This window comes from Panthera uncia, chromosome A2, assembly GCF_023721935.1.
Source record: "Panthera uncia isolate 11264 chromosome A2, Puncia_PCG_1.0, whole genome shotgun sequence".
In the NCBI taxonomy this organism is placed as follows: Eukaryota; Metazoa; Chordata; class Mammalia; order Carnivora; family Felidae; genus Panthera; species Panthera uncia.
Window position 1 is genome coordinate 49,438,892 of NC_064816.1, and position 18,550 is coordinate 49,457,441.

The following is an 18,550-nucleotide window of genomic DNA, read 5'->3' on the forward strand; positions in this document are numbered from 1 at the left end:
TCCGTACCAGGAGCTGGAATCTAGACAGTCTTAGGGGCAGCACATGCAATGGCCTGTCTTTCCCTGGCTCAGATCAATCAGAGGGACACTCCTTCCTTTATTCAAAAGCTAAGACGAGAGCTCACAGAGAGTCTAGCATCACCAAAAAGGCACAATCCCTGCCCCCACCACAGCCATAGAAAGCTAGAAAGACATTAGCTAAACAATCACTTACATTTAGTAAATGTGAGTTATTGAAGCATTTGCTATAAAATGTCTAAAACCATGAATGCAAATAATGAGGACCTGACTTAGATGGGGTGAGGCCGGGAAAAGGTTTGACCTGTTCTGAAGGCTGAGCTGAGTGAAGTGGGGGAAAAATGCTTTTTTGAGGAACTTCAAGGTGGCCATTGTGGCTAGAGGGTCTTCAGGGGCAGACTTCTATCACAAGGATGCAAGGGTCATCTAGGGCTTTGGGAGCTGATGTAAGGAATTGGATTTTATGTTAAGAGCAGTGGGAGCTTCCTGAAAGGCTATAATCAAATTTGTATTTTAAAAAGGTCTCTGGGGCTGCCATGTAATGAATGAACTGGAGGCAAAAAAGAGGTCAGGGACACCATTTGGAAGGTTGTTGGAGTCATCAAGAGAGTGAGGTCAAGCATCCAGCAACACTAGGCTTAGGAGACAATCTTAGCTGACATTTGAACACCTACTATGCCCAGCATTGTAAGTGCTTTGTGAGTATTAATATATGTAGTCCTCACAACAACTTTATGAAATAGGTACTAGTGTTAACCCAGTTTTACAAAGGTGAAAACTGAGGCAGAAGATGAAATGACTTAAACAAGGTCACCCAAATAGATGGATCTATGTTCATATATTGACTCTGACACTACATGCTGTGGACTTCGGGCAAATCTTTCCATTTCTCTGAGTCCGTCAGTCACATATCGCAGCCCCCGAGATCTTTTAAATCTTTGAGTTTTTCTCCTTTGTGAATTGGGGTGAAAGTGTATGGTATCTAACTAGCGTATCCTCTCCTCTGGGTCTCCTAGACGTTCACCAGCGCTGGGCTCTGGTGTGGCTGGCCTGCCTACTTTTTGCCGCTGTGCTTTTCCTTCTCTTCCTTTTCAGAAAGGACCAAGTGAAAGGTGAGCGCTTCCGGGCTTCCGCACTCCCCAGAGACAGGGCTGGGAGTTCCCCTTGAGAAGGTGGCAGCCCAGCTCATGGGCTTCCCGGCCCCTCTCCCCTAACAGGGTGGCTGAGGCTCTTGAAGGAGGACATCCGCGCGGGGCGTAAGTGTGAGCAAGTGCCAGGCGGGGGGCCGCCCCTAGCGGGCCGGCCTCGGGCCGTCTCACGTCTTCCCTTCCCCTCGATTTTTCTGGCAGCTGCCACCAGGGGCCGGGCGGCTCTGCTCCTCTACTCGGCGGAGGACTCTGGCTTCGAGCGCTTAGTGAGCGCCCTGGCGTCGGCGCTGTGCCAGCTGCCGTTGCGCGTGGCCGTGGACCTGTGGAGCCGTCGTGAACTGAGCGCGCAGGGACCCCTGGCCTGGTTCCACGCGCAGAGGCGCCAGACCCTTCAGGAGGGCGGCGTGGTGGTGCTGCTCTTCTCACCTGGGGCCGTGGTGCTGTGCCGGGAGTGGCTGCAGGACGGGGCTTCGACTCCCGCCCCGCAGGGCCCGCACGACGCCTTTGCCGCCTCGCTCAGCTGCGTGCTGCCTGACTTCCTGCAGGGCCGGGCGCCTGGCCGCTACGTCGGGGCCTACTTCGACGGACTGCTCCACTCAGATGCCGTGCCTGCCCTTTTCCGCAGCGTGCCGGTCTTCTCCCTGCCCTCCCAGCTGCCCGGCTTCCTGGGGACCCTGCAGGAACCCGGCGACCCCCGCCCGTGGCTGCTGAGGGAGAGGGCGAGGCTAGTGTCTCAGGCCCTGCAGCCTGCCCTGGACCAGCTGCTTAAGGCTCCCGGGGATCCCGGGGACCCTGAGGACGGGACGAGGGATGGCACGTGAGGCAGGGGAGACAACTTGAATAAAGGCAGACGCTATTTTTCTATCCGTGCGTCCGGCATGTGTATGTGACCGCGCCACTAGCCGATCAGCACACCGGCGGCCCTTTAACACCCGGACAGGTGCAGCCCGGCACCGCCTCCGGTTGGCTGACGTGGGATGACGCAATGGCACATGGGCCACCACCATTGGCTGTGGGTAGGCCCCGCCCCCCAGACTGCGGAGCTGGCGGATGCTGCACGTCTTACGCAGCCAGCGGTTGCGGTGGCGTTGGGGAGACTCAGCCGTCGGCGCCCGCGGGCTGGGTGGGTCATCTCTTCCTGCCCCGCAGCCTATGCGGATCTGGATCGTCCCCTGTCGACTAGTGGGCCGCGTCTTTGCAGCCTGCGGGCCGCTAACCTGACCCCCTTTCTTCATATCCGGATCCGGGCTCCTCCCCACAAGACCCGGGTTCCGTTCCGGACTCCTCCCCCCAAGACCGCCCAGCCGGCCTCTACTCTCCTATTACTTGGACTCTGACCCATTCTCCCTAATTCTGCTGATCCTGGCCTAAGAACCCATATTCAGGCCTGAAAACAATGAGTTGACTTCTCCTTTGCCAAGGATTCAGGCCACCTCTCCCACCGTGACAAGGATAACTTATTACCATCTTGGAATTGCAGAATAGGCTCCTTCCTCACCACCTCCCCTCCCCCAGCCGAACCCCCGAGTCTAGCCTCTTTTTCTTACAATAACACACATCTGGGCTCCCAGACCCGCGGCACCTCAGAGCCAACCCTTTTCTTTCTCACCTGGCTCCTCCAGTGAGTCATCCCCATTCCCTCTATCTACAGGTTCCCAGCCTGGGTAAGACATGGCCTCACTGCCCCCCAGAGGCCTGGTCCCACCTCTGCTCTGGGGCCTAAGTCTCTTCCTTAGCCTCCCAGGCCCCATCTGGCTCCAGCCCTCTCCGTCTCCCCAGTCCTCTCCCCCAACTGAGCTCCATCCATGTCATACCTGCCGTGGACTGGTCGACAGCTTCAACAAGGTGGGTGCATGAGCAGCCTCGTGGGGGGCGGCCTAGCCATTATAGCACAGGGGTCGAGAGGAGTTCTGGGATGCAAGACTGCATGAGTCAGGTACTAGCTTGGTTGCTTACTAGTTGTATATAGCCTTGGGCAGTTTGCCTCTCTGCCTCAGTTCCCTGGTGAGTGAAATACCAAAGTGCTAGAATGTGTCAGGCACTGTACTTAGCCATTACTAATGTTCTCCATTTCCAGGGCCTGGAGAGAACAATCCGGGACAACTTCGGAGGTGGAAATACTGCCTGGGAGGAAGAGAAGTTGTCCAAATACAAAGACAGGTAAGGGGCTGGAGAGGTGGGTTCGTACACCTCACCTCCCAATCTCTGCTCTACTGGTGGGGGCCTGGAGACTCTTGGGGAGTCCTTATTCAACAAATATCACTGAACATCTATAGTACAGCAGTAGATAAGGCATGCAAAAACCCATTGTTAAGGAGGTTACATTCTAGTAGAGGAGACAGTGAATAAGTAAATAGATAATGTCATATCAGGGAAAGAATAGACTACAGAATGGTGGGAGGTGTGATGTTCAAGGTGTGACATTTAAACAGAAACCTGAAGGGGGCGCTTGGGTGGCTCAGACGGTTAAGCATCCGACTTCTGCTCAGGTCATGATCTCGCGGTCCGTGAGTTCGAGCCCTGCGTCAGGGTCTGTGCTGACAGCTCAGAGCCTGGAGCCTGTTTCAGATTCTGTGCCTCCCTCTCTCTCTGACCCTATCCTGTTCATGCTGTCTCTCCCTGTCTCAAAAAAATAAATAAACGTTAAAAAAATTTTTAAACAGAAACCTGAAGTAAAGAAGCAAGCTATGTGACAGTCGGGGAAGGGATTTAGACAGAGTGGGACTGAGCTTGATGTATTTGAGAAGAGGCTGGGAGGGAATGAGCAGAAGAGAGAATGGTACAACATGAAGCCAGAGGGGCTTGAAGGTTACAGAACGGAGTTAGATTTTATTCTGAGTGTAATGGTAAGCCATTGGAAGGTTTGGAGCAGGGAAGTGATGTGGTCTTATTTATACCTTTAAAAGATCACTCACTGCGATGTAGCAAAAAGACTGTAGGGACCAGAGTGGAGAAAGCAGGGAGAACATTTGGGAGGCTGGTCTTAAGTGTGACAGCAGCATGAGCTAGTGTGGAATCTAGTGGTGGACATGGTGAGAACGGGTCAGATCCTGGGTATATTTTGCAGATGGACTGATAGGGTTTGATGATGGAATCATTATGGGGTATGAGAGAAAAAGTAGAATAAAAAGTCCTTAGGTTTTGGGACTGAGCAACTGGGTGAATAGTGCGGATGTTCTACGGTATAGGTAAAACTGAGGCAGGACCAGATTTAGAGGAGGGGTGGAATCAGGTGTTCTCTTTGAACATATTGGGCTGGGAGGTCTATTAAACAGCCAAGTAGAGTTAGATTTAGCTGTGGGGAAATCAGGGGAAATGTAGGAGTTAGAAATATGAATTTGGGAGTCATCAGCATGTAGTCAGTATTATAAAACCATGGAATGAGATGAGACTATAATGAATGAAAGGCCTGAGTCCTAGGCCTTCCCACTTTTCAAAGTCAAGTTGAGGGGCACCTGGGTGGCTTAGTCAGTTGAACATCCAACTCTTGGTTTCAGCTCAGGTCATGATCTCATGGTGAGATCAAGCCCTGTGTCAGGCTCTGTGCTACCAGCTCAGAGCCTGCTTGGGATTCTCTCTCCTCTCTCTCTCTGCTCCTCCTCCACTCATGTGCACTTGTGCTCCCTCTCTCAAAATAAATACATAAACAAAAAAAAAGTCAAGTTGAAGAGAAGAAATCAGCAAAGACTTGGAGTTAGACAGACTTGGATGTCAGTTGTGACCCTATGTATCCTAGGGAAGGTCACTTAACCTCTGTGAGCCTCAGTTTCCTCATCTGTAAAATGGGGATGTTAATACTTGCTTTGACTATCTCATAGGATTGTGGTAAGGATTAAACAGTGATGCCCACTAGAAACAAAAGGTTTTGTTATCATGTAACATTGGTCATTTTCCTTTCCCTTCAGGGGCCTCAGTTTCCTCATTTAGGAATGAGATTGGGCAAGATAACCTGAAGAGCACTTTTGGCTGTATAGTGGCTCCTGTTTTTTGTTTGTGTTTTAAGTCGTCTCTTCCTATATGCCAGGCACATGCCAGACCCTTTAAATACATAATATATATATACATAATATATGTGTGTGTGTATACATATTTAAAATTTTTTTTTATTACAGTAAAGTATATATAACATAAAATTTACCACTAGAGACATTTTGTACATGTATAGTGTTTTGCAGTGTTTACCACTCTCTAGTTCCAGGCCACTTTTATCACTCCAGAAAGGAACTCTGTACCTATTAAGCAATCACTCCCTGTTCTCCCCTTCCCCCAGCCCCTGGCAACCATTACTCTGCTGTCTGTGTCCATTGGATTGCTGATTCCATTGGAACCCATTTATGTCTGGCTTCTTTCACTTATCATGATGTTTTAAAGTTATTTACTTATTTTTGAGAGAGAGAGAGAGAGAGAGAGAGAGAGAGCAAGCTGGGGAGGGGCAGAGAGAGAGAATCACAAGCAGACTCCACAATGTTAGTGCAGAACCCAGTGTGGGGCTCAAACTTATGAACCATGAGATCATGACCTGAGCCGAAATCAAGACTCAGACACTTAACCAATTGAGCCATCCAAGCACCCCTTTTTAAAGCTTAATAAAATTTCATTGTATGGATACTACATTTTGTTTATCCATTCTTCAGTTAATGAATATTTGGGTTGTTTCTACCTTTTTTTTTTTTTTAATGTTTATTTTTGAGAGAGAGATAGAGACAGAGACAGAGCACGAGCTGGGGACGAGCAAGAGAGAGGGAGACACAGAATCCAAAGTAGGCTCCAGGCTCTGAGCTGTCAGCACAGAATCTGACACAGGGCTTGAACCCATGAACCGTGAGATCATGATCTGAACTGAAGTCAGACGCTTAACTGACTGAGCCACCCAGGCGCCCCAAGTTGTTTCTACCTTTTGGCTGCTGTGTATAGTATTGCTACAAACATTTGTGTATAAGTGTTTGTTTGAACAAACATTCTTTTGGGTATATAACCAAGAGTGGAATTACTGATTCATATGGTAATTGCATGTTAAACTTATTGAGGAAGTGCCAAACTGTTTTCCACAGTGGCTACACCATCTTTCATTCCATTCACCTTCACCATTCACCTTCAATGTAGGAGGGTTCCAATTTCTCCACATCCTGCCAACACTTGTTACATGATGTATTTTTAATCACATATATGCAGCAAGGGTATTATCTTCCATTGTGAAAATGCAGGAACTGAGATATCTTACAACAAACATGCAGGGCAGGTATTGTTTCCATTTTTCAGATGAGAAAAGAGAGGTTCAGGAGAGGTTAAGTGACTTGCCCAAGGTCACTCAACTAAATTCAAACCCAGGTCTGTCTGACTCGCTAATCAGTACCCCTTCCATTATGCCCTACGGCCTTTCCTTTGACATTGTCATGGCATGAGGGTGGGGGGAGAGGAGACCTTAAGGAGGGTGGTGGATGGGGTAGAACATATTCATACGATCCCTGCCCTGTCCGTTCAGTGAGACCCGCCTGGTAGAGGTGCTCGAGAGTGTGTGCAGCAAATCGGACTTTGAGTGCCACCGCCTGCTAGAGCTGAGTGAGGAGCTGGTGGAGAGCTGGTGGTTTCACAAGTGAGTTACTGGGGGGCTTCCCAGGGAGGGGGCCATAGGCAGGACCTGGTGGTAAAAGAGGGGGGTGCATGCTGGGGCCTGTGTCCTGGTTTGACTCCTTTTTCCAAACCTAGGTCTGCTAAGGACTTGGGGGGTACCCAAGTTCTCAGTCTGAGCTTCAATTTACCCCTCTGCCAAATGGGGAGAGGGTGTTGGTTGGGTAGTGTTACGGGTCTTATATCCAAGAAGGGTTGTATCACAGGTTCTTTGGGAGGGTGGGGGGTGGATAGCACCTCTGACACTGTCTCAGCCCCCCTCACTATCATCCCCACCTGCTAACCCCCTCAGGCAGCAGGAAGCCCCAGACCTCTTCCAGTGGCTCTGCTCAGATTCCCTGAAGCTCTGCTGCCCCTCTGGCACCTTCGGGCCCTCCTGCCTCCGTGAGTTTTTCAAGCTCCTCTTGGGGGATGAGGGGACTGACAAGGTCAGGGATCCAGTCCTGGCTCTACCGCATAGCTGGCTGTGTGAGCTCAGGTTGCCCTCATAACTTCTCTGGACCTTCGTTCTCATCTGCCTTTGAGAGCTGTTGAGATGAGCAAATCAGTGGGGAATGGCTCTGAAAAAAGATAAGTGGGCTAGACTGAGTCAGATGGGACTATGGTTTTTTTCATGTATGTGAGAAATGGCCCCACCCACCCCCCATTTCCCATGCATGGATCAGACCAGGCCCCATCCCCTGGACTAAGGCGATCTTCCTAGGGACAGGCGGGTGCTGCTTTGAAGCCCCCATTGTCATCACACAGTCCTGAGGGAGGAGCTAAACCTACTACCAGCCCCTTTTAGAAAACTCTGGAAGATTCAGATAAAAGACTAAGTGACACAAAGAATAAAAAATAGATAAAACAAAAAACAACAACAACAACAAAGGGAGAGTGACTAAGATGATAATTCAGTCTTTATAAGAGGAAAGATTTATAAATAACCTGTTCCACAGTGGGGTATTGGTTAAGTAAATTTCATATAGTTTATGATGAAATATTATGTTGCCATTAAAATTGAGTTTGCTCTCCAAAAATATTTAATGGTATGGGGAAATATTCTCTGTATTCACGATTGTGTTTATGATCTCACCTGGTTTGGTATCTGCCCACAGCCTGTCCTGGGGGCGCAGAAAAGCCCTGCGGTGGCCACGGGCGGTGTGAAGGGGAAGGGACTCGAGGGGGCAGCGGGCACTGTGACTGCCAGGCCGGCTATGGGGGCGAGGCTTGTGGCCAATGTGGCCTCGGCTACTTTGAGGCAGAGCGCAACGCCAGCCATCTGGTATGTTCGGGTAGGTAGCCAAGAGGCGCAGGGCTGGGCAAGGGCAGATGGGTTGCCTGCCTGCCTACCCTCACACTTCCCGCTTCTCACCCAGCTTGTTTTGGCCCCTGTGCCCGCTGCTCGGGACCTGAGGAGTCCAACTGTTTACAGTGCAAGAAGGGCTGGGCCCTGCATCACCTCAAGTGTGTAGGTGAGTGAGGCCCTAGCCCTAGGTCTGGAGAGGAAAGCAGCAGCCTGGACTTGGTCCCCATCAGCACACACATCTCTGGGCTAGACCACCACAGTTCCCAACTTCATGGTGATCTCAACCTGTTCGGGAAGGCAGAAAAGTAACCTAGAGTACAGACCGATCTTTGTACAGTTGGAGATGCCCCTGATCCAGCTCTGTAGAGGTGGGGAATCAGGAAAGGCTTCTTGCAGGAGGTATCCCTTAGGCCAAGTCTTGAAAATTGAGGAAGAGTTAGCCAGGGAAATGAAGATACTTAACCTGGGGTCAGGAAGCCTGGGTTCAAGACTTGGTTTTGGTCTCTGTGTAGCTATTTATATAAACGAGGGTAAAGGCTAAGCTGCTACAACAGAAAGGTCACCAAAGACTATGACTTAAAGAATATAGAGGTTTATTTTTATCTTATACCACAGTCTTAAAACAAGTGGTCCAGGCTGGCAAGGAAGTTCCACCTGTTACAAGCATTCAAGGACCCAGATACTTTCTTTCTTACAGTGTGGTCATCCCCTTGGGATGTTTTTGTTGCTTGAGGTACCTCCATGTTCCATGACCAACACTCAGGAAGTGAGAAAGGGAAGAAAATGCATGGAAGAGTCCACTTCTGTTGTTTTAAGGCCAAGCTAAAAGTGGAGCACATCATTTCTGTTTACATCCTCTTGGCCAGAACTCAATCATTAGGCCACACTTAGCTGCAAGGCAGATTGGAAAATGTCATCTTTAGTTGGGCGGCCCGAAGTCCTACTGCACCTCTGCCTTCGTGTTGGCACACAGCCGGCAGTCTCTGCCAAGCTATTTGAGTCTGAGCAGGTCCCTTCCCCAACAACCTTGGCCTCAGCTTCCCCGTTAGTGTGATAGGGATTGAAATCCGTATCCTGCCTGCTTCCCTGCAGACATCGATGAGTGTGGCACGGAACGAGCCAGCTGTGGATCCAACCAGTTCTGTGTGAACACAGAGGGCTCCTATGAGTGCCGAGGTAAGTGCTGATCCTGTAAGGAAGGAGTGTGGGAAGGGTAGAAGGGGCTGCTCCATGCCCTTTCCCCCAAGTTTCTGCCTTCTCAGGCACCAGAAAACCACCACCCCCCCAGACCTCTTCTGGAGCAAGGCTTCCCCCCCTCCACAATCCGCCTCGGGCCTAAGGGCAGCTCTCACCCTCTTCTCTCCTATCCCTTCTCCAGACTGTGCCAAGGCCTGCCTGGGCTGCATGGGGGCAGGGCCAGGCCGCTGTAAGAAATGCAGCCCTGGCTACCAGCAGGTGGGCTCCAAGTGTCTCGGTGAGTCTCCTGCCAGTGGGGCACAGACACCGTGAAGTGCCTTGCCCACCACAAATTGAGAAGAGCTGGAATGTGGACAGGGCAGGGGAAGGAAGGGTGGAATGTTGTTTGGGCAAGGGCAAAGGGGTGTCCGGATATGAATGAGATGGAGTCAGGGCTGCCATATGTGGGACCCTGGCAGTGGGGGTCTGACCCCGCCTCACCCTCCCTCAAGATGTGGACGAATGTGAGACAGAGGTGTGTCCAGGAGAGAACGAGCAGTGCGAGAACACCGAGGGCAGTTATCGCTGTGTCTGTGCCGAGGGCTACAAACAGATGGAGGGCGTCTGTGTGAAGGAGCAGATCCCAGGTGAGCCCTGTAGTGGCCCCCAGAAACCTGAGGAAGGGAGGTCCTCATCCAGGGGGAGGGCAGGCAAGCCCCTTCTCCAGGCAGCCATAGGCCCTGCCCCATCCCCACTGCCACCCATCCCCCATAAGGCTGCAATGAGACCCAAACCCTACATCTGATCCCCAGGCTGACTTTTAGCGGCCTCACACCTCCCAAGGCAGAAAGAATATGGCACTTGGTGTCAAATCCCCCCTATCTCCCTTCTTATCTGTCCCATTGGGGCCAGTCCTTACCCTGGGCTGCTGACAGCTGTTGCAGGCTGTTGTTCTGAGATGAAGGACAACCACAATGATGACGATGGTGACTACTTCACAGCTCTTACCATGTGTTGACACTGTTCCAAGCCTGTTGCATGTATTAAGTTATTTCGCTTCTACAATAGGTCCAGTGCTGTTCGTATTATTCTCATCCCCACTTTACAGGGTGGAAACTAGGATGCCAACAGATGAAATAACTTGCCCAGGACCACATGACAAGCAGGTTGCAGAGCTGCGAGTCAAATCCATGCAGTCTGGCTCTGGAGCCAGGCTGGTACACAGGCTGTCTCCAGACTTGCCCACCACATGATCTTGGGCAAACCTCTTCACCGCTCTGAACCTCAGTTTCCCATTTATTGAGACAGGGACAATAACTGCCCGTTGGAGTTGTTCTCAGCAGTAAATGACATCATGTGCCGGCTTGCTGGGCAACCATGTGGCAGCAATGATGAGGTATGTGGGAAGCTCCAGGAACAGCGGGGGAGTGACAGGTGCTTCTCTTGTTCCTCACAGAGTCAGCAGGCTTCTTCTCGGAGATGACAGAGGATGAGCTGGTGGTGCTGCAGCAGATGTTCTTCGGTGTCATCATCTGTGCACTGGCCACACTAGCTGCCAAGGGTGACTTGGTGTTTACCGCCATCTTCATTGGGGCTGTGGCGGCCATGACTGGCTACTGGTTGTCAGAGCGCAGCGACCGTGTGCTGGAGGGCTTCATCAAGGGCAGATAATCCTTGCCACATTTGCAGGATCTCCTCCTATCCAGGCTGCCCCCAGAAGTCAGGCCTCTTTCCTGCCTGGACACTTGAGGCAGCTTGCTTTATTTTTGAGCGGGGTAAATACCACACCTCACACCTAGGCAGGTGAGACCCTTGGGGTGAAAAAGTAGCCCTAAATATGGATGCCAGGAGATCTTGGCCTGGGGGAACTGGGTAGGCTTCACAATGTGTGTGAATTTTTAAAAAAGTATCTCCTTGTGGTGGCTGCTAGTGGGCTTTGGCCCCTGTCCAGGATGAGGGGGGATTCCCTCCAGGGGTGGGCCCATCACAGCCTCCTCCTGCCAGCTGCATGCTGCCAGCTCCTGTTCTGTACCCCTGCCCCTCAGCCACTGATTATTTATTCATCTCAGGAAATAAAGGTCTTGGAAAATGGAGAAACTTCAGTCTCACTACCTGCCTCCTACTCCCTATGGGTTGGCCTGAGCTACTGCGAGCCCCCCCCCCCCACCCTTGGGGAAATTTTCTAAAACCCTGGGAAATTGAGAGCTACCATGATGGAGAAGCAGTATAAGGAGGACAGAGGGGCTTGGCCCTGAAGTAGTGTTAAGAGAAGGGGATGGAGGAACCAGGCTTTGGAGTGGAGGTTCCTGGGTTCATTGCCAGCTATCATTTGCCAAAGGACCCTGGACAAATTGCTTTTGTCTCTGATCTTCACTCTTCCCATCTATAAAATGGGCATGATAATGCCTTCCACTCAGGCTTAATAGAATTAAGGAAGAGGATAAATACAAAGAGCTGAAAACAGTGTACAACAGATAGATGTTCTGTAGCCGTTATTCTTAAGGTTTCCCACAGTGGGGTACCTTTCCTTTCTGGGTCCTCCCCTCCCCAACATATAGGGGACTTGGGATTGCTGGGGGTCAGGGGTGGGGACTGCTACCTCTTCTTTGAACGGGATCCTGGCATGGCCAGAGGGAGGCATGAGCCAAGTCCTAAGGGTTTATTTCTTTGGCACAAAGAGGACAGTCAGTCTGGGCAAGCAAACCTCATCTCCACACTACGGAGTCTGGAGGGGTGTTTAGGGGTACCTGGACCCCATATCCCACACCCAAATCCATGCATGTCCACCCTGTATTCCGCATAAGTCACAGCCTCTGTGCAAAATACCCACTGAAAAAAATAGATATTTAAAAAACAAAAAATGGGGGCAGTTAGGTTCATGCCCCAATGTTGCCAGGGGCTGTAGTTAGATGGAAACCCGGGAATGCCAGTTTTTCAAATGTTCAGTTGTCCCAGTCGGCCAAGCCATATGGCCATCGAGGGTAGGGCCCCGGTCCTGCATCCCTGGACCCCTCAGAGCTCGATGGTGTCACTGGAGGCGCTGCGGGAGTCCCCGGGCTTGCAGCGAGGCTGGACCTCACTCTGAGGTTCCCCGGACCGGGAGGGGGTAGGGGCAGGAGCAGGGGCTGGGGCAGGCAGTAGCTGCACCGTGCTGGGCAGCTCATCGAGGGGCAGACTGTCCACCGACGACAGCCCGTGACGCCACGGGTTCCAGCTGATCTTGAGCGAGCCCCGGGAGAAGCTGTCCATGGAGCTGCCAGAAACCGCCCCGTCAGGTTCATCCGCGACATGTGGTGGGACCGGGCCGCGCACGCGCACGTCGCTGAGAGACCGGCAGCGGCCCCTCAGGAGCGAAGAGCCTGCGCCCTCGAGCTCGGGGTCGGGGTGGCTGCCCCGGCGCGGCCGCAGCGCGCCCCCGGGCGGCGGGGAGGACAGACCGCGCAGGCCACAGCGCCGGAAAACGCTGTCTCGCACCAAGTGCTCTCGGAAGAGCGCGGCGTCGATGCTGCGGCTCAAGTTGATGGGTGATGGCGGCCGCAGGTCCAGCTCGCTCATCGACGGCGCCGGCCCCACGCTGCTGCGGGACAGTCCAGGGCCACCCTGGGGACCACGGCCCAACGACGCAGCCGACCCCCAGGCGCCTGAACTGGGCGTGGCAGGCGGCCCACCCTCTGCTGGGTTGCGGATGAGGCTCTTGCTTATGTCCAAGCTGCCTGCACCCACGCCACTAGGCCCCGCATAGCAGTTGTTTGGTCGCTCAGGCACCTCGCTCTTGCCCGAGGGCGTGGGGCACGCCAGGCGCAGCAACTTAGCCCAGCAAGCGTGCTCTGTGGGCGGCCTGGGCCGCGCGGCGGCTACAGCGGCCAGCGCAAGGGTGAGGGCCCATGTCAGCTCCAGCAGGCGCAGCCAGAAGTGGACGCCCCACCAGGCCCACGAAAAGCGACCCACCCGACCTGGGCCCGGGTATAGCCAGAGCGCCGCTGCCAGTTGCAAGCCACTGGCCAGCAGCCCCAGCGCGCCGGCCACGGCCAGCAGCCGCGGGCCCGGGCTGGCATCCCAGCCCCGCGGCCCGTCCAGCAGGCGGCGACGGCACAGACAGAGTGTGCCCAGAGCCACGGCCGCACCCCAGGCACAAGACAAGCCCTGAGCCAGGAGGTTGAACGCAGGCCTCACTGACAACAGGTCAGTAGTCAGCAACCCCACGCCGTGCGCCAACGCCAACGCTCCCAGCAGGAGCGGGTTTTGCAGCTGCTGTGGCAGCCCTGCGCCCAGCCCGAGTAGGGTCAGGGCCGCCAGCGCAGTGAGCAGCAAGGGGAAGGGCAGGTTGTAGAGCACCAGGCCAGTGCGTAAGCCCAGCCGTGCCTGAGAGCCGTATGGGTCCGCGAGCATGTAGGCAGATCGAAGCCCCGACGCTATGAGCACCAGCACCGCTGCCACCAGAGCCAGCCGGGGCCCCGCAGGGGCAGCTGCCAGTGAGGCCAGTGCCAACAACGCGGGCAACAGGAAGAGCACCCCCACCCCATAGACGTGCAGCTCCCAGGAAAAGCTCAGCACCCGCCGCAGGGGACCCCAGCGCAGGGGAGGGGCGGTGGCATTGGCCGGGGGGCTGGTGGCTGGGGCTGATGCCATGGAGCTGGCTGAGGGCTCCGGAGGGGGTGGCTGGCCCAGGGCGCGCTGCGTAGTGACCCGAATGAGGCCCCGGCGTGACGTCGAGGGGGCCTGGACTGGGGGTGCTGGGGGATGGCTTTGGGGGCGCCCCGGCCACTCCTCGGCTTCATCTGCAATAATAACAATATCAGAATAACCCTTTGAAAAGTGCTTTTGATTTCCCACATTCTCTAGTGTGGTGGGCAAGTTATTTCACTTTTCTAAGCACATCTGTGAAATGGGGATGATAATAGTACCTACCTCATTGGATTGTGGGGAAGATTAAATGTTTAGCATAGTGCCCAACACCCAGTAATGTTAAACGACATGACCTATCACTTTTATTAATAATATACCAGCAGTTCTCAACATTGGCTGCATATTAGAATCACCTGGAGACGAACTGAATCAGAATTCCTTGGGATGGGGCCTGGGTATTGGAGTTTTTAAAAACTCCTCCAGTGATTTGTGGGAGTTGGAGACACTGCACTAAATATATCCAAGTTACATTTACGAATATTCCATCCCCAAAGGGCAAATGACTTGTCCCAGAGTACCCAGTATTAGTTTATTATCCTTAAGTTTTTGAAGGAAGTCCTGGCCAGTTCCTTTAAGGAAGTATTTGTCCCCATTCACTCCCCGCCATGTACCTCGGTTTTTAATTATTAGACAGAGTACCCACTCTCCCCCAAACCCCTAGTCATCCCCTCACCTGGCTGCAGGGCCCCCACAGGGCTCTCTGTTCGATTTGTAGTTGGGCCAGGGTCCAAGGGGCCAGGGATGAGGGACTTGGGGGTACCTGGGGTCTCCAGTGCTCCTCTCACCCGCTGGGGGGAGATGGGGTCTGCTCCATTCATTGCTGCTATCTCTGAAATAACAAAAGCAGTTATCACTGCCTGACCATGCAGTGGTCCCCAAAGTCTAGTCCCCCCAAAGGGAGGCACAATCACGCTCATTTGCCAGAATGAGGAAAATGGGACCCAGAGAGACCAGAGGTCACATAGAAACTGGGGCATCCAGCTATGCTGGAACACCGTCCCCTCCCAGCCCTACTGGGAAACCTCCACTTTGATACCCACCTGGCTTAGGTTGCCCGTCAGGAGTCTCTGTGGCTGGGGGACCTGAGGGCTGGGGTCTTGGTGAGCTCCTCACATCAGAAAGATCAGCCTCTTTGGGTGAGGGACTTGGAAGACTGACTTCCCAGGTCTCCCCACCTCCAGCCTTCTTGGGGAGCTCAAGTGGTAGCTCCTCAGTAGGAGGAAGGCTTTTGGCCAATGCCAGGTCTGGCTGGGGCCCAGGCTCCTGAGAGGATGCCACCTCAGCTGGAGATACCAAACCAACATGAGGGGCTGCTGGATCTTGTTGGGTGAAGAGGGGGCTTTGAGCTGCCTCCTGGAAGTCCTCCTCGCCCCCACCCTGTTCTTCCAGCACTGGCGTCTTGGTAGTGCCCAAGTTGGGGGCAAGAGTCTGGGAAGGGCCCTGGTGGTCTAAGGGGGATATCTCTGAGACTCTGATCTTGGCTTCAGCCACCAGACCCTCATCTTTAGGTGGTTGTTGTCCCATTTGGCCTCCAGATTCCTCTGGCCCTGGGGAGGGAGAAACTGTAGCTATCCTGAGTTGGAGTCTGGGAGTTATGGGGATGAAAGTGAGATGGGGGAGACCCACTGGATGGGGGGCTGGTGCTTCTTGCTCCATAGGCTCCTGTGAGTCAGGAGGTCCTGTCCAGCCATGAGAACTTGGCCCTCGAGCCATCTGGAGATCATCAGTTACTGGGAGTCCTTCTCTCTGAGCCCTATGAGCTGCTTTAGGTCCGTGCAGGGCTGGGCCAAGGGGAGAATCTGCGGGCGCCTCAGGTGCTTCCTCGGCAGGCACCTGGGGGACATTAGAGTTCCAGGGGCTCTCATCTCTGGACTTCTGCCAGAAGAAGTCGAGGGCATGGGGCTCTGTGCCCATAGGGCCCTGGGGGTCATCTCCTAGGATCAGGTGTGGTTCCGAGTCCTCAAGTGGCTTGGGAAGGTGCCGGCCCAGAGCAGGGCCAGGCCCCAGGGAGAGCAGCAGCATCAGCAGTAGGGGGCCACATACACGGCCCCATGGGCTGGGGGCCATGGTCCACTCTGATGTGTGGGCCTAGAACACTCAACTTCCAGTCCTCACTGGATGAGCCTAAAAAAAGGAGAAGGGGGATGACATGTGAGCACTGGGAGCATCCATAGCTGTCCCAAGGCGGGTGGTGGCAAGAAAGAAAGAAAGAGAGCTCCCCTTTCCCCAACCCCTTCCTGTTCAACCCCTTCATGCTGCCCAGAGTGACCTTTTAAAAATGTATCTCTGGTCATGCCACTTGCCCTACTTCAAAACCTTTGGTGGCTCCCCATCACCCTCAGGAAATAATATAAGCTTCTCTCTTAGCCTTCCAAGGCTACACCAGGCTGCTTATCCCCTTCAACAACCACTGGGCTGTCCAATGCCCCAATCCTTTGCTCCTGCTTTCCTCTCAGCTTGGACTGCCCTCTCCCTTCTTCTTCACTAGCTGAAATCCTCTTTTTTTTTTTTTTTTTAATGTTTACTTATTTATGAGAGAGAGGGAGACAGAGCATGAGTGGGGGAGGGGCAGAGAGAGAGACAGACAGACAGACAGACAGAATCTGAAGGCTCACAGAGCTGAGCTGTCATCACAGAGCCTGATGTGGGGCTTGAACTCATGAACCATGAGATCATGACCTGAACCAAAGTTGGATGCTCAACTGACTGAGCCACCCAGGTGCCCCTGAAACCCTATTCTTGAAGGCCTGGCTCAAATATCAGAGCAGTGAAGAGGGAGAGGAACATGCTCCTGCCTTTGAGGAGAGATCTGGGTTTGAATCCCAGCTTCGCTATTTCCTGGGTGAGTCACCTCACCTCTGCAAATCATGGTTTTCCCATCAGTAAAATGGGTATAAGAAAAGTACCTAATTCAAAGGAGCTCTTCCAAGACTTACCTAACAAAACACATTATATAGGCCAGGCCCATAATAGGAGTTTAATAAGCATTAGAGACCTTTTACTTTTCCCTTTGTCCAGAAAGCTTTCTTTCCACCAGCCCCCTGACGTATTTCGACAAAATATGTGAGCACATACTATCTGCCAGGCTCTGGGGATAAAGCAGTGAAAAGACTGACAAGATGCCTGCCCTCACTGAGCTGGCATTCTAGGGTAAGGGGCAGACAATGAATAATTTTAAATAAGATGAGCGCTGAAGAAAATAAAACAGGTTAAGAGATTGATGGGGGCTACTTTACACAGGGGGTACAACAGGAAGACCTCTGAGAGGTGACATCTAAGCTAGATGCTGATGAGAAGGAGCCAGCCATTTGAAGATAATGAGGGAAAAGTATTTGGCAAAGGGAACAGAAAGTGCAAAAGGCCTTGAAGCAGAATGAATGAGGTGAATTCAGGAAATGAAAAGGCTAGTGTGGCTGGAGCAGAGCAAAGGAAGGAGAAAGGAGCGAAGGGAGATAAGATCAAGAAGGTGGGGCTAGATCACAAGGGCCCTTGTAAGCCACAATAAGGCACCTGGATTTTATTCTAAGTATCACAGGAAGCCAATGCAGATGTTAAGCATGGAAGCAAAAAGGTCCAATTAAGTGTACTGAAAAGGGGGAGAGAGGCCAGTGCAGAAATCCAGGTAAGATAATAATAGTGGCTTGTTTCAGCTTAGACATTTCTTTCCCTGACACCACCTCCACCCCTTCCTATCATCCAGGTCACATAATGCAATCTCAGGTCTCCTCCACTGGCCTGGGGCTTTTCAAGGGCTGCTTTTGCATCTTTATTTCTTGCCTCAGGCCCCCTGCATATGCCTGGCCCTGGGTAGATACGCCCTGAAGTTTCCTCTTCTTGAGTCCCTAGTTAAGCCAGGGAGGCAGGAAGGTGGCCAGGAGACTGCAGGGCCAGGGAACAGCAACTATGAGAGAGGAGAGGCTTGGGTGTGTTTAGGGGCAGAAGCCCTGCTCCTTTCTTCTCTGGGAAGACTCCCTGGCTCCTCATCTTTGGTGGCTCACAGACCCCTTGAGAAACCAATGAAAGTTCCAGGTGCTCTCTCCAGAAAATGCCAAGGTTCATCCAAAGTTGTGGACAATTTCAGGGGGTTCAAAGATCCCCCAAACTAGACTCTGCCTTAAAGTCTTGTTAATTTCTCAAGCATTCACTCTGCTCTGCTCCTAGCTGGGTGCTGGGGACCCAAAGAGAAGCCTCAATTGCAGTGTCAGGATTGGGGGGGGGGGGTAGCTGAGGAGGAAGGACTGAACAGCCACTGACACATGTCCTGGTTAATAATAGTGCTCCTGTGTTGAGCACTTACCCAGTAAGGCTCCTGCGCTAAGATTAGCTGCCTGTCCTCCATCTCACCCAACCCTCTCAACACAAGCAGGTGTGGGTATAACCATTTCATAGAGGATGAAACCAAGGTTCAGAGAGGTTTCGCAAATCACCCAAGGTCGCACAGCCAGCGCATGGCCACACTAGGGGTTGTGAGACCTGCAATGGCTCATTTTGCACAGGGGGTCCAAAAGCTTTTCAGAGGAGGTAGTTGAGTTAGGCCTTCAGTGATAAGCATATGCCATCTGCTCAACCGCCCGCAATTCAAATGAGATGTAGGCATTTATGGGCA

At 52.8% G+C, this 18,550-nt stretch overlaps 3 protein-coding genes across 5 annotated transcripts; 2 read left to right on the plus strand and 1 right to left on the minus strand.

The window, feature by feature from the left end:
- The first annotated feature begins 693 nt into the window (after positions 1–693).
- On the plus strand, positions 694–2,030 carry IL17RC (interleukin 17 receptor C). The gene is made up of 4 exons (XM_049642245.1): positions 694–705; positions 962–1,130; positions 1,236–1,274; positions 1,368–2,030. Exons 1-4 carry the CDS (start codon positions 694–696, stop codon positions 1,985–1,987), a joined length of 840 nt encoding a protein of 279 aa, XP_049498202.1. The 3' UTR covers positions 1,988–2,030.
- A 170-nt stretch (positions 2,031–2,200) lies between these two features.
- CRELD1 (cysteine rich with EGF like domains 1) lies at positions 2,201–11,355 on the plus strand. Of its 3 annotated transcripts, none has more exons than XM_049640984.1 (11): positions 2,201–2,289; positions 2,818–3,011; positions 3,244–3,326; positions 6,649–6,759; positions 7,087–7,178; positions 7,892–8,068; positions 8,153–8,248; positions 9,175–9,258; positions 9,461–9,556; positions 9,771–9,905; positions 10,715–11,355. In XM_049640984.1, exons 2-11 carry the CDS (start codon positions 2,838–2,840, stop codon positions 10,927–10,929), a joined length of 1,263 nt encoding a protein of 420 aa, XP_049496941.1. In that variant the 5' UTR covers positions 2,201–2,289; positions 2,818–2,837; the 3' UTR covers positions 10,930–11,355. The 3 variants fall into 3 exon arrangements, with proteins under 3 accessions (XP_049496941.1, XP_049496944.1, XP_049496943.1); XM_049640987.1 differs by lacking the exon at positions 10,715–11,355 and adding an exon at positions 10,367–10,706; XM_049640986.1 differs by lacking the exon at positions 2,201–2,289 and having other exon boundaries at positions 2,335–3,011.
- A 422-nt stretch (positions 11,356–11,777) lies between these two features.
- On the minus strand, positions 11,778–16,122 carry PRRT3 (proline rich transmembrane protein 3). Its single transcript, XM_049640983.1, has 3 exons — positions 14,985–16,122; positions 14,618–14,773; positions 11,778–14,036 (listed from the first exon to the last, which is right to left on the minus strand). Exons 1-3 carry the CDS (start codon positions 16,009–16,011, stop codon positions 12,271–12,273), a joined length of 2,949 nt encoding a protein of 982 aa, XP_049496940.1. The 5' UTR covers positions 16,012–16,122; the 3' UTR covers positions 11,778–12,270.
- Positions 16,123–18,550: the final 2,428 nt, after the last annotated feature.

Coding starts and splice junctions, on each gene's coding strand:
- IL17RC (XM_049642245.1), top strand. Junction 1,131..1,235: donor CAGAAAGGACCAAGTGAAAG/GTGAGCGCTTCC, acceptor CTCCCCTAACAG/GGTGGCTGAGGCTCTTGAAG. Junction 1,275..1,367: donor GGAGGACATCCGCGCGGGGC/GTAAGTGTGAGC, acceptor TTTTTCTGGCAG/CTGCCACCAGGGGCCGGGCG.
- CRELD1 (XM_049640984.1), top strand. CDS start 2,838: ATGGCCTCACTGCCCCCCAGAGGCCTGGTCCCACCTCTGCTCTGGGGC. Junction 6,760..7,086: donor GAGAGCTGGTGGTTTCACAA/GTGAGTTACTGG, acceptor TAACCCCCTCAG/GCAGCAGGAAGCCCCAGACC. Junction 9,557..9,770: donor GGTGGGCTCCAAGTGTCTCG/GTGAGTCTCCTG, acceptor CCCTCCCTCAAG/ATGTGGACGAATGTGAGACA.
- PRRT3 (XM_049640983.1), bottom strand. CDS start 16,011: ATGGCCCCCAGCCCATGGGGCCGTGTATGTGGCCCCCTACTGCTGATG. Junction 14,774..14,984: donor TGACGGGCAACCTAAGCCAG/GTGGGTATCAAA, acceptor TTGTTATTTCAG/AGATAGCAGCAATGAATGGA. Junction 14,037..14,617: donor TGTGGGGGCCCTGCAGCCAG/GTGAGGGGATGA, acceptor TTATTATTGCAG/ATGAAGCCGAGGAGTGGCCG.